Raw genomic sequence first — 13,700 nt, 5'->3', positions numbered from 1 at the left:
TAAGTCTGGAAAATAGAAGTACAGGGGTATCTATTATCTAGTTTATGTGGCATAGAAACTAGCTTGGATAAAGTGTGATGGGAAATGGTAAGTTAATTTTGTTACATTGTCAACGGTGAAAGTGGGTCCCCCAGGCATGACTACCCATTAGGGATGCAGCTCACTTTATACCAAACCTTCAGTTCAGAAGGCATCATAGTTGGCATTACACTCCTTCACTTTCCCAACTTCTGTAAAACATTAGGTATCTATTTATAGCTGGGTGGACTGGAAGTGCCCCAGGATTAAACCGGTGACCAATATGGCTGCTGCACTATTTTATTGTAATAGTGGGCTAAAGAGTGCTTCTAGTATAATGCTTACTGGATAATATATATTTTTATTATTATTATTTACAGCACATTATGTAAAACTAAACTGCATATTCCTTAGGGAGTGGAAGAATTTTATATACATTATACAGTATAGAACAGTGCAGTACAGTATATACATGCTATAATGATATTCATTGTGTACTGTATTTCTTTGAGAGTAGATATTGTGACAATCTCAATTTTAATTATCAGTCAAGTATTTGATAATATAATTATTGTGCATGGACATCTAGAAGCTGCAAGGTGGGAATAATTCGAAATTACATTCCAAAATTACCTCATCAATCATTTCCTTTACATTTATTTCGTTTGCATTTTATGAGCACAGGAATTGTACAGGAAATTTAAAACTTGGTAATATTCATTAAAATAGTATTTGTACTGTAGGTCCATAACTAAATGTCCTACATCCATTACTAATCAAATTTTATAAAGCATTCAGTTGATGGCCTTCTCAGGTGTAGAGAGAGTGTTCTTGAGGAGAATGATTATGTTGTAGTATGTTGCAGTGATCATGCCTAAGAGTCTCTTATATTTGTCATTCTACTCTACCCATTGTTAACAGTAGGTCTTCTCAACATAAATGTATGGTATGTTTACGTTCTAGACCGTGTACAGTACTGTGCTGTGTAATTAAGTTGGAGTTGAATGATTCTCAGTATGTTTTAAAAGGTTAGTTAATATATGTGATACACACCATTAGAGATCTGAATTAGTGGCAAGTAAACCAATGAAGCAGATCTGAATAATGTGATTCATAGGTTTACAGAACTAAAATAGTACTGTATTGGTATTTCACTCACTTTACACTTTACATTTATTGAGGAATTAAGTGTTTGTTAATGAATAATATACCAGTTCATGCAGAAATTTTGTATAACATAAAAAATCACATTAAAGTTTTCTTTGCTAATTGTTCCTGGTAGAGCATAGATAATATTTATGTAATGTTAGTATACACATATACTCAGTATTTACTTAATATTGAATGCCTTTATAGCTTATTTTGAGCATGTATTTGCTCATTAGTCACTTTTAGTGGTTCAGCAAAAAGTAAATTAGCAAATCATATTTTTAAACAATATACAGTAGTGATTAAATGTAGTCCTGTTTTGTACCTATTTGTATTATAAAAACAAACAAAAACAAATGGAATTAATGATTAATGTCTTCCTCAGTATTAATTTGATTACCTGTCCTTGAAATAAGAGAGGAGTGATGTTGAGGATGGAACTTATAAAAGAAAATTTAACTTTAACTTACTGGGTGTTACCCCCAGAGTACTGTGCAGTACTGTTCTTTGTATGTACAGTAGCAGTATCAGTAAGGTCTCCAAGGATTCATGGGCTTCAGTCTTAATAGATTCAAATAATAACCTAAAGCTGCGGTCACACTCGACTTTCTACCCAAAATAAATCCACCTTTGCATTGAATTTTAAACGAACTAGTCAAGTTGTCTCTAAAGCGATAAATTTTTTGTCGAAAGTCGGACGATACAGTGCGTCCGAAAATCCTCGGTACAGTGAATTGAAATTTGATATAGAGAGTCCATTGTATTATAAAATTTACACTGTTCTTATTTTTTCTTACTAATGTTAAAATGTACAAAAAAATATAAAAAGTGTATATCAGTAACAAAACACGAGCAAAAATGTCATAGTAAATATAAAATAATCGTAAGAAGAATACATCACAACAGGAATTTCACTCGACTCTTAGAGTACTTTTTTCTCTTTTGTAAACAAACATCGCTTTGACACTACAGTCGTTTATTTTTCGTCTTGGGCTTCTTTAACAGGACCACACATCTCACTAAAGTGATTAATGCTATCATAGAAACAAACAGTGAAGCCATCCTGCTCTTCATCTGAGCTCAAACTAGCCACATAAACTGGACGCCTGGCCAATGGTTCCTTTCGCAAGTGTGACTAGTATTGGGATCGTACCGTTGACTTATTGCCTATGGATAAAATGCTACTGTGGATTTATTGCACGGAAAGCTCGAGTGTGACCGTAGCTTGACTTAACCAGGACTGGGGCCTAGTAGCCTAGGCCCCAGTCCTGTTCGACCCCAATTCTAGTGGACCTGAGGACTATCGGTTCGGTTCGGTTATATTAGTACTGGGCCGATTATAACTTGCAGCCAGTTACCCACATGAGCATACTGGTAAGTCTTTAGAATTTTGTATGTTAAAATTGTTCCTGTAACTGGAGATATGATGTTTCCTATTTGGTCATTCTTGGTGCAGTGTTTACCCTCTCATGGTCTTTTGACACAGATTGCATCCCTAAGTGCTCCTGTGCTGGCCTGACTTCTCCTGGTCAGCTGTATCTCACAAAAGCAGAAATGCTGGAACAGTGGACCGGCCCTATCAACCACCTAAGTTCCTCCCACTAGCCTCTTAGGCAGGCAGATGCATCTCTAAGGGTGTAATTTGGGTCCGGATCATAATACCCAATGTTTACTAAATGGAAAACTGTTTTGTTGCGTCAAAAGAACAGAGACCAAAATAAATATGTAGATGAAGGACGACTTGAAGACTTCTAGGGAGGATTGAGGCACTGCTGGTAAAGAGATTGTTCATTATGCATTCTGTAATCTTTTAAGTTATGTAAGTGCCTTTTATGGATGACTACCCTTATAGGTAACTAGTCTCAAAGGATTTAAATAATATATATAATAATTATGTAATTTTCTGATAATTACCCTGAAAGTACTTGGACTACAGTACTGAATCTCGGATTACATTGTATAGAAATGGGTTTAATATTGTAAAACTTAAAATAATCTTAAAATACTTTTAATAAAATACACAATATACAAACAATTGTGGTTATACACCTGACCACTAAATATGATTCATATTCAGATTGTTGATAGATTAAGTCTGGGTTAGTGTTATATGGATGCCTTTGTCAAAGAAAACTTGTATATCGTGACCAGTTCACTATAAATTATATACCGCTGTAAAAACCTCATGTAACACTTTACTGTACTGTACAGTACTGTACTGTACTCTACTCTACAGCACTGTATTGTACTGAACTGTATTATACTGTACTGTACTGTATTGTACTATACTGCACAGTACTGTACTGTACCATACTGCACAGTACTATACTGCACAGTACTGTACTGCATTGTATTGTACTATCCTGCACTGTACTGTACTGTATTGTACTGTCCTGCACTGTACTGCACTGGGTACTTTACTTTGTCCTGAGTCAGACAATCTAATTTAGTTTAGCTGATTATTAATAGGTACAGTACTAATGTTGTCTCAAGATTAATAGATTTATTACATTAATTGTGTCTTTAAGTGTAAGACATATCTACTTTTTCCAAAAGAATATGAAATAAAATAAATATATGAAAGACATAGTTTTCCACTTACTTTTTACGCGAACTAAAAATAATTACATTTCCAAGGTTTGTATTTTCTATTATCTTTATTCAATACTAGTTCTACTGTTTCCTGTCTTATTTCCTATACTGTATATATATACACTATACAGTACTGTATATGCCTGAATAAGAAACCTGCAAATTCTGAAAATACTGTAATGGAAAATAATTTAGTCTTATCTGGATGATGCTGGTACTGTAATCAATATGTTGATCCTCTATGAATTAAGTCTTTTTTTCTCAGGAATCATTGGAAAAGTGCATGATTTTGTCTGGTGGTATTTCATCTGGCAGTACGCCTTCAGTATTAAATGATAAGATGGAGAAACAATGAAGAATCTAAAGCCTGATGTGAGTGGCAATGAGTCATTATTTTTGTGGACTTGAGAACTGACTTGGCTCAAAACTTTCCTCCCTTGGTTTAAGACCCGTAATATTCTGCCTTGTGACTTGGTGGAGAGTAGCTCAAGTCTTTTCTAGTGGTAAAAAATTTAATGATTTCTTTTAAAACATAATATTGTCCAGAAACTCCCTGAAATTAGATTCAACGAGAGATAATTGCCGGCTTATATCTGGTGAGGCATCAAGCCCAGAAGAGATGCAAGAAGAACCAACAAGTCCCACTGAGGAGCCACAAGAACTGAACAGGAAGAATCTGGCAGAGATTTTTGTTCTAGACAATGAATCTTGACTAACTGTGGATTCACACCCAAACCAAGTAAAGTCACCTACAAGCAAAAGAAACTGAAGCTGCCAACAAAAGACTCTTATCTCCCACTCATGGCTCTACTCCAGCTTCCTCTAGCACCACCCTTTATCCCTGTCAGCCCTTTAGTTCAGAGGAAAACCCATCCTCCCCTTGGCATCAGCCTGCCTTCATTACCTGGTGACAGTGGTGACTCAGACACAGATAACCCAGCTTCTCCAACACCTCTCCAGCCTCTCCCTCAGCTGTCATCACCATACCAGCCTCTCCCTCAGCTACTCACCACCAGCCTCTCCCTCACCCTCAGCTACTCACTACCAGCCTCTCCCTCAGCTACTCACCACCAACTTCTCTCTCAGCTACTCACCACCAGCCTCTCCCTCAGCTGTCATCATTGTACCAGCCTCACCCCCAGCAAATACCACTGTCAGTCCCTCCAACATTGACCCCAGCAGCTCATCTGCCCGCCTCTACTGGTAAGTAAAATTTTAAATTTCTCTATAACCAAATAATTAATATATTTTTATAGTAACACATGTCTTCAGCATTGCAATAGTGAGTAAATTCTAAAACTATTACAGTATACTATTTTTAGAAAACACCAAGTGACAACTTAATGGTGGAGACTGATTGGTTAGATGGTTCCTGGTATAGGTGGTAACCATGAAACCAAACCAGAAGTGTGAGAAATATGGTGGTTGACAGGTGCATTATTTATACAATGGAAGCTAGAAACTTGAACAGTAAGTACAGTATTAGCATAAGTTAACAGCACTTAAGAGTAAATTACAGTATGAGATATGTAGGTAGCCGATTGCCAGCCACTGTCTGACATAACCTTTAGCCCATGAAGTTTTAGTCACCAAGATTATGTTTTTTGTTTACACAGGAGAGTCAATTGTATAGCTGACTCTCAGTTTGTTCATTTTAACAACATTAAGAAACATTAAATGCAAACTTAGAATACCTATTAATGTTATAATTTTCCCAGAAGAATTTTTTACAGGGTAATTTTATGAAATTTTCAGTGCATCATATCACAAAAAGCACAGATTTGAGTAGTACAGTACAGGCATACTGTACTGTTCTATATTTTGTACCACAATTCATTGCGGTGCAGATTGGTGAATTGCTAATTGAATACCCATCGATTTGCCAGTGTCTACTGCCGACTGCCAGAAACTACTGTACCGTACATCACTTACTACAGTTAAGTTACTCAAATATCTGTCAACCTAAAATCTACTTTACAAAATAATCTATTTTATGAAAAATTTGAGCATTCTACATAAATATTAAATTTCATAATACATTATAGATTAATTTCTTTATTAAATTTTCAGAACTTACATGAGAATAATTGAGGAGAAATTGGAGAATTAGGCAACAGGCTGAGTGACTGTGTGGTGATGAGTCTACTTGTCTTAAGGTGAGTTTGAGGAGTAAGTTATCTGGTGATTGTGGGAGAATGATAACATTAAAAACTGAGTCATAACAATGAAAGTGTTAGATAATAATGAAGTAAGTTAGTGTACAGGTACAGTACTATAATATAACTAAACTGACACAAGAACTGTAATCTGCTTTCCTTGGACACATATTCATGATAGTATTTATTGGTGTAATTATCCACTTTACATACACCTCTTGGTCCCACACTTATAATTGACAGATAGTTTACTGTATTACCAGTACCTGAAATAGGTTGTCAGTCCTTACCAGTACACACCTGAAACAGCTAGTATAAGCCCTGAAGTACATTGATAATTACTACCAATATCTGAAATACTTGGGTACCACAGATATACTTTACTGCCAAAGTGCTGCCTTAAAGTTTACCTAATTTCATTGGGTCTGGGTACATGGAATCAATTATATCCTTATACTTATCCATCACAAAACTTCTTTTTAACTTGAGAGTGTTGTTGTATTCCCCCGTTACCAAGGAGAAGTCCAAAGGCAACACCGTCCAACGCTGAACCTTCTGTGCATGTGATGCTGCATGGTTCTCATTGTACCTTTAGGGAAAAAGATCTTTAGGCTAAAGTAAATTCATTATGGAAAGATGATACGAGTGAGGAACATTACGGTATACAGTACTGTACAAACTGACTGTTCAGAGCTTTACTGTTTGTATACTAATTTTAAGGAGCACAGATGTCTCTTGCTTGGAAGCAATCTATTCTCTGACATGTACAGTCAGTCCCTAATTTATAAAGGTCTGGTTAATGAAAATCTGAAGTTACAAAAATAAATAATAATAAAAAAAGGCCTCGGGGTTTCAATTTTTTTTTTTTTTTTAGGTGCTGACACAGGCATCTCATGGCTCCTTAGCAGACCTGGTCAGTTTATAAAGACAAATAAAACAACATACCTGTACAGTACAGTAATGTGCTGTAAGAGTGGTTATCTAAGTAAAGGTAAAATACTGTACATCTAGTGTACTGTATAGTTAACCATGGTTCAGAGGATCATTGTGTGAAGCAGTGGCTTGATGCTAACTCAATATATTGTGAATGTGTGAATGCTGATGTGTTTAGTATCTCAGTTTGATCTGATGTCAGTGGAAAGAATAACATGTTAAATGACTAAGTTAAGAATTTCTTTTTCAGATGAAACATCAAAAATCAAATCCAGTGAAAGCAAAAGAACTCAAAATGTGTATATGAACAGTGCAGTGGGTGGACTTCCTGTTGGTGTGGCACTAAGAAATTAAAACCATATATAGTACAGTATCTTGGCTGGGCCTCACAGTATCACAACTTATGGTCCAGTTTCTCTGTAAGTTTCAAGCACTGCAATTTCTCTTAAGTTTAAAATTGCAATCTTACTGTACTGCATGCCATTAAAAACATGTTTTGTAGCTTTTTACAACAATTGGGGTATTTTTTCATAGGAACATATTTCAGCTTTTATGATGAAAGTCCATGGGAAAATGGAATCCGATTTACCAAAGGTTTTCAAGAAAAGAACATTTTCATAAATTGAGGACTGTCTGTACAGTAGACCCTCGATATTTATGGGATTTAAGTTCTTAAATATTCTTACAAATGGGACAGGGATTACATTCCTGGTATGACTGAACATGTGGGGGGGGGGATCATAAATGTTTAAGAGCAATCAGCTTTCATCATCAAAGTTTTACCCAACAAACAACTGCCACCAGGTAATCATGACTAACCCACACTAGTATGAAAAATGACTGTAAAATGTTGATGATAGTGACACTGTGAACCTCTGATAACATATCATATACTGTACAATTATATCAACAGCCTTCACTAACACTGGTTTATATGCTTGGGTTTTTATCTCAATTCCATCATACAGTATCTGGCTGCAACAAGAGTCACGTGATGATGGCTTATAGCTTACATCTTTATTCCACTACAATGTATGCAGCTGTATGTAAAGTTTCCCAGAGACTAACATGGAGCTTACCTTTCTATTCCATTCTGTATGGCTGTAGCAACAGCTCCCTGAGGGTTCCTCTTAAGTTCGTCCAAAACATCCACTACTGTCTTCACATTTAGTCCAAGGCTCTTCATCATGGTCTGGCAAGATGGAGTTAAAGTCTCAAGAGGTTCACCAGTATTCTTATCAACTTCAGCCTTCAGGGTTAATAGAACTGACAGGTATCTGTGGGGAAGGTTTGCCTTAAAACAATGATCTTTATGTTTAAGTCAATACTGTGTTATGTACATTCATAACTTTCTTTTTGTTTTCATCAATATATAAATCTCGATACAGCATAAATAAGTAAGGATGGTAAATGTTTTTTGTATACAGTACTGTAAGTTTACTGCAAGTGAGGTAGTGTATTTATGCTTCAATTTAACCTTGTTTAGCATCAGTCCAGCATCAGAGTAACTGATTCTCAACAAGCTCTTGATTACAAAAAAGCTCCCAGTGGAAAAAGGACCCAATAAAAAGATGTGTACACTTTAACCAGTAATATAAAAGATAAGACATATTACCTATGTGTCAGACTGAATGAAATCCATTGACTGGATACAGGTACAGTATATGAGAAATATTTATCTAGCAACACTAAAGGACAAAGGTCATTAAACTTTTAAGAAGGAAAACTGGCAACTTACTTTCTGCAATCCCCAATAACTATGGTAGTACTGATAAATGGCAGTTCTTTTTTAATGTGATTCTCAATCAGTAGTGGAGGTATATTTTCCCCTCCAGCCGTGACTACCAGTTCTTTAATACGTCCTGTGATGTACAGGAATCCATCTTCATCAAAACAGCCAATATCTCCAGTTGACAGCCAGCCATCATCAAGCTACAAAACATAAACTCAACCACAACAACTTAAATACTGTACAGCATATATCACAAAAACTAGGAAGTATTTCTTTCAACTAATACAATTACAGTAAGTATAGTACAGTACAGTACAGTACAGTGCAGTACTTACAGTTTCATCGGTCTTTTCTGGACTGTTTAGATATCCCATAAATACATTTCTTCCTTTTATAAGGATTTCTCCGTCTCCTGGTTTATAATCTGCAGAACTCTTCAAACGAACAATAGTTTGAGGAAGTCTCTGTTTATAGGAGAGAAATCACAACATTAGTTATACTGAAGAGTACCATATACAGGTACTCCCCGACTTACGACCTACTCGACTTATGTCCACCCGCACTTACGACCTGCCTCGGTCGTACCAAAATTTGGTCAAATTACGTATTTTTGAGTCTCAAGGTCAGTACTCAGACGAAATTTTCATCTGTAATTCACTTTAAAATGGCTGGCAAGCTTAAAAGTGAGCGTTTTATGGTGGTGAGAAGAAAAAGAGACCCCCATTTTTTATTTTCTGTGTCATTTAAGCATTTCCGACTTACGACCATTTCGACTTACGACCTGGATGTCGGTCCCTAACCCCGTCGTAAGTCGGGGAGTACCTTACTGTATGACATTTGCAGAGTAAATGTGAAAGAAAAAGATTTTGTTTACCAACACCTGTACATAAACAACTCCGTGAAACAAATTCAAACTATTTATGTTGCCCCATAAAGACAGGGTCAGTGACTAACAACAACAATATTGACATGGCTGAGCCTTATCAGTGCCAGAGCTCTCTTGAAGGTACAGTACAGTACCGTATCTGATAAATACTGACGTTTATGTCAAGAAACTTGTTAAGTAACATAGATTACTATCCGAATTACCTATTACATGGTGTTAATGAATACATATTGAACCTTTAACATGTTTTAGAATTTACATGCATACATACTCATTCACACACACACACACATAATCGTCTTTGTTTTATGGCCATTTTCCATGCTTGCGTGGGTTAACCATGATTACCTGGTGGCAGCTGATGGGTGAAACTGCAAACCCAGGGTGGCAGCCCAGAAAATGCAGCAAAGGTCAGGGGATGGGCCCAGCTCTGGTGACCTGGTTGTCATGTGGCATGTTGAAACAAAGTTTTACAGCTGGATGCCCATCCTAACACCAACCCACAGGGTGGAACAGCTGTTTACTTCAATAACAGAATTCTGGATACCAGAAATCTCTGATAACCAGAATTGAGAATGTGTTCCTGTATTTTTTCTGGAAATATCTTTTGTTTTCTGGTATCAAGAAAAATTTTTCTGGTACCATCTGTCTCAACACATGACATTTTAAGGAGGTTTGAGTTTAAGATGAGCACATGGGGGGGAGGGGGGGTTCAGTAAGTCTGGGTTCCATTAGTTTTACAATGGTTAGTCTGGAACTGAAAATAGTCATTCTCAATCAGGTGTTTTATTGCTTTATAAACAAATACAGTACAGCAGTAAATATTATTTTTTACCAGAAATATCCTCAATTTAGCTAAGTGGTCATTTGGGTGGTAAGTTTCTTACTGCCTGCAGAACTAACTTTTGGGTGGAAACCACAAGCTTTGTTTTAGTCGTACTGGAGGCCCCATAGTATATGGCAATAAATCAAGTGTCGGTAAATAACACTACAGAAGACTTATTTCATTGCTTTAGTAGTGAGTGAAGTACAGGATGTCACATTGTTCACTGATTTTACTGTGAAAGACTTCAATGTGGTTTCAACAGCTTAGATGTTCATGATCAATAACTCCAAGGAATTTATCACAGTACAGTACTCTGTTCTTGTGGGGGTTATGGAGGCTGCTGGTCCACTCCTTCCTTGATGCCTGGGAGCCAGATCACTGGCCACCAAGATTGCCTGAGCTTAATGTGAAGTCCAAAGTGAACTCCACAAAGGTGCAGAACATTGTTCAGCTGAAAGAGGGCATCACAGCGGCAGAGGCTTGTGTTACTCCCGAGATATTAAAAATGTGTGGAGAGATATTAAGTACTGTTGTGAATAATTCCAAGGGGTGACCTAATTGAAGTTTATAAACATCTCAGGGGGCACCACTCAGTTGAGTGTCCATACCTGAAGCTGGCAGATGCCTGCCCCATTAGAGGTCACAGCTCAAGGTTGAAGAAGCCACAAGTATAGAAACTGTGAAGGCAAACTTTTTTGGAGTGAGAATTGTAAACTCTTGAATCAATCTGCCAGAGAGTGTTGTGATGGCACTGAGTGCGAGCTCTTTTAAGACACGACTTGACCAACCCTGGAGCAGGTACAGATACGTTCACGAACCAGTGCATGCCCAGTACATAACAGAGACGTGACCGACCACCCAAGCAGCTAACGAGCAGATCAGTGGCGAAGAGGATAAAAGTAAATAAAGCTATGAATGGTGCACGTGGCGAGTGTCTAACCTAACACACGTGAATGATGTGTACCCACACACCAAATGAAAATCAAACATATTGACTATGAGCTGTGTGAATATTACTCTGTTAACTTTATTCAATCAAAATTTATAAGGCTTCAAAATTGTTTAATTTTAATGTGGACACCTTGTATGACGCATCATACACCCAGTAATATATATAACTCATCATACACCCAGTAATATATATAACTCATCATACACCCAGTAATATATATAACTCATCATACACCCAGTAATATATATAACTCATCATACACCCAGTAATATATATAACTCATCATACACCCAGTAATATATATAACTCATCATACACCCAGTAATATATATAACTCATCATACACCCAGTAATATATATAACTCATCATACACCCAGTAATATATATAACTCATCATACACCCAGTAATATATATAACTCATCATACACCCAGTAATATATATAACTCATCATACACCCAGTAATATATATAACTCATCATACACCCAGTAATATATATAACTCATACACCCAGTAATATATATAACTATTCATACAGAATAGGTCACCATCAGCACTGCATACGACAAATTTCCTTTGTGTTCTTGAGGAGTTACCTTGCCAACACTTCCAAGTCTGAACATTCCAGGTTGCAGGAGAGACATGGAACAAATGGTCAGAGATTCAGACATACCATAACCTTCCATAATGGGCATGTCCAAGCTCATGAAGTACTCCAGAACATCCTTGGAAATGGGGGCAGCTCCTACACAGAAGATATGGCTTTAATCATAAAGAAAATGTATTGCTTGACCTACAGAGCCTGCAAGACAATGAAGTTCGCTATTACTGTATTTTTATTTTTAGGTGGTAAAGGATCTATGTACTACAATACTTCTTAGCCTCTGCAGTGCTATAGTGATAAAAATTGCAAAACAATAATGCCTGAGAAATGAATAAAAACTTATTTCCAAATACAGTCCAGTACAGTATAGGTAATAGCTAAGCATGCAAAACTACAGACACACTCACCTTGACCATGTAGTGCCATCTCATACTGTATTGATGTGACCACAGTGAGGCAACAGGGCAAACAATGTTGATAATGTGTGTCAACACTTTTCATATTTTCATTGTTTCTTGACATTCAAGGTACAGTACAGTACAGTATTTACAAACACTCCCTAAAGCACACCACATTTCTTTCTAATACAGTAATTTACTTACAAGTGTTTACAAACAACTTATCAATTTTAGGAAAAATTCTCATGAAGAAAACTTGTTTCATACATCTCAAATAAATAAGAAAATAAAAATAAAGAGCAGGAGCTGAGCCTTCCTACCTTTGCTCTTCTGAATTTTTTTGTATTGACAAATCTACATCACACGCCACCTCTGTTAGGCTGCCATTATCGTGTGTTTACGCGAGTGCTAAAAGAAATGTTTCATAGAGATTAACTTTTCCATTTCATACACATGAAATCCAGCAATATTTTGTGTGTGACACTATGTCCCGTTAACACTGTCAGCCACCTCGCTGAGTCTAGTTAACAGCAGACAATGTTCCCAAACATCCGGACATAAAGACGTCTGTTACTGGGAATTTCCGGTACAGTAAGTCCTCGCTTAACGTTGTGGTTCCGTTCCTGAAAACCGCGACGTTAACGGAATAAATTTTCCCCATGAGAAATAGACAAAAATATGGGAGTTACATTCCCCAGCCTCCCTTTGCCCCATAAAATACATTACATATACATAAATTCAATGGAATTTTTATAGAAAATAGTTTACTGTATACAGTATTATACATCCAAAGAGATAAATAAACTAAATAATTTTGTATTGTACTCACTGATGGGCGGAGGTGGAGCGAGTGTGTGGGGGTAGTAGAAAGGAGGAGGGTAGGAGAGAAGGAGGGCGGGAGAGGAGGAGGGCAGCTCGTCACTGAGACCTGGAGGGTGGCTCCTCCTCCCGCTCTGACTGGGTGAAAGAGGGTGATGCGCCGTACAAAATAGTGTGTGACGACATACTACCAAATTGGCGGGATGTCCAAATCGTGGGTATCTAAAGAGTAGCAACATTATAACAAAACGACGTTGTCGAGGGCAATGTTAAACGAGGACTTACTGTATTGAGCAGTCTTGTTATTGAGATGGCTTACTGTAGCAATATACATGTATAACAAGTATTTACAGCAGTTTTTATATTATTAGTTTGACAACTTTGTCCTGGACAGCATTTTATGCATGAAGAGCATCTCATCATACCCAGTGATGTTAACAAAGACCAATGATTTATCCTTAAGAAGGAATACTTCAAAGATCTACCAGGTGGAGCATCAGCAATGAGCCCCAGCCTTCAACAAGTGCCCTAGCCTTACCCCAGAAACAGTGACATCTGGGGAAGATTTTTGCAGTGACCCTGAAGTTGTCCAGCTCATAGAGGGTGGTGAGGTGCAGGAAGATATTGAAGATGT

General features: G+C 37.0%; 1 protein-coding gene across 3 annotated transcripts in view; it reads right to left on the bottom strand.

Annotated features, from left to right (window-relative positions):
- Positions 1-3,159: 3,159 nt before the first annotated feature.
- LOC121870009 (long-chain-fatty-acid--CoA ligase ACSBG2-like) overlaps positions 3,160-13,700 on the bottom strand; it is a 32,159-nt gene continuing 21,618 nt past the window's right edge. For all 3 annotated transcript variants that reach the window (XM_042371716.1, XM_042371714.1, XM_042371715.1), the window contains exons 10-14: positions 11,842-11,990; positions 8,916-9,044; positions 8,587-8,780; positions 7,928-8,125; positions 3,160-6,504 (exon numbers count right to left, since the gene is read on the bottom strand). In XM_042371716.1, the coding sequence (XP_042227650.1) occupies positions 6,315-6,504; positions 7,928-8,125; positions 8,587-8,780; positions 8,916-9,044; positions 11,842-11,990 (860 nt within the window). In that variant the 3' untranslated portion in view covers positions 3,160-6,314. The remainder of the gene's footprint in view (positions 6,505-7,927; positions 8,126-8,586; positions 8,781-8,915; positions 9,045-11,841; positions 11,991-13,700) is intronic.

Source organism: Homarus americanus, unplaced genomic scaffold (genome assembly GCF_018991925.1).
Source record: "Homarus americanus isolate GMGI-L3 unplaced genomic scaffold, GMGI_Hamer_2.0 scaffold14467, whole genome shotgun sequence".
Lineage (NCBI taxonomy): Eukaryota > Metazoa > Arthropoda > Malacostraca > Decapoda > Nephropidae > Homarus > Homarus americanus.
This window is presented reverse-complemented; position numbering and strand designations above follow the sequence as displayed.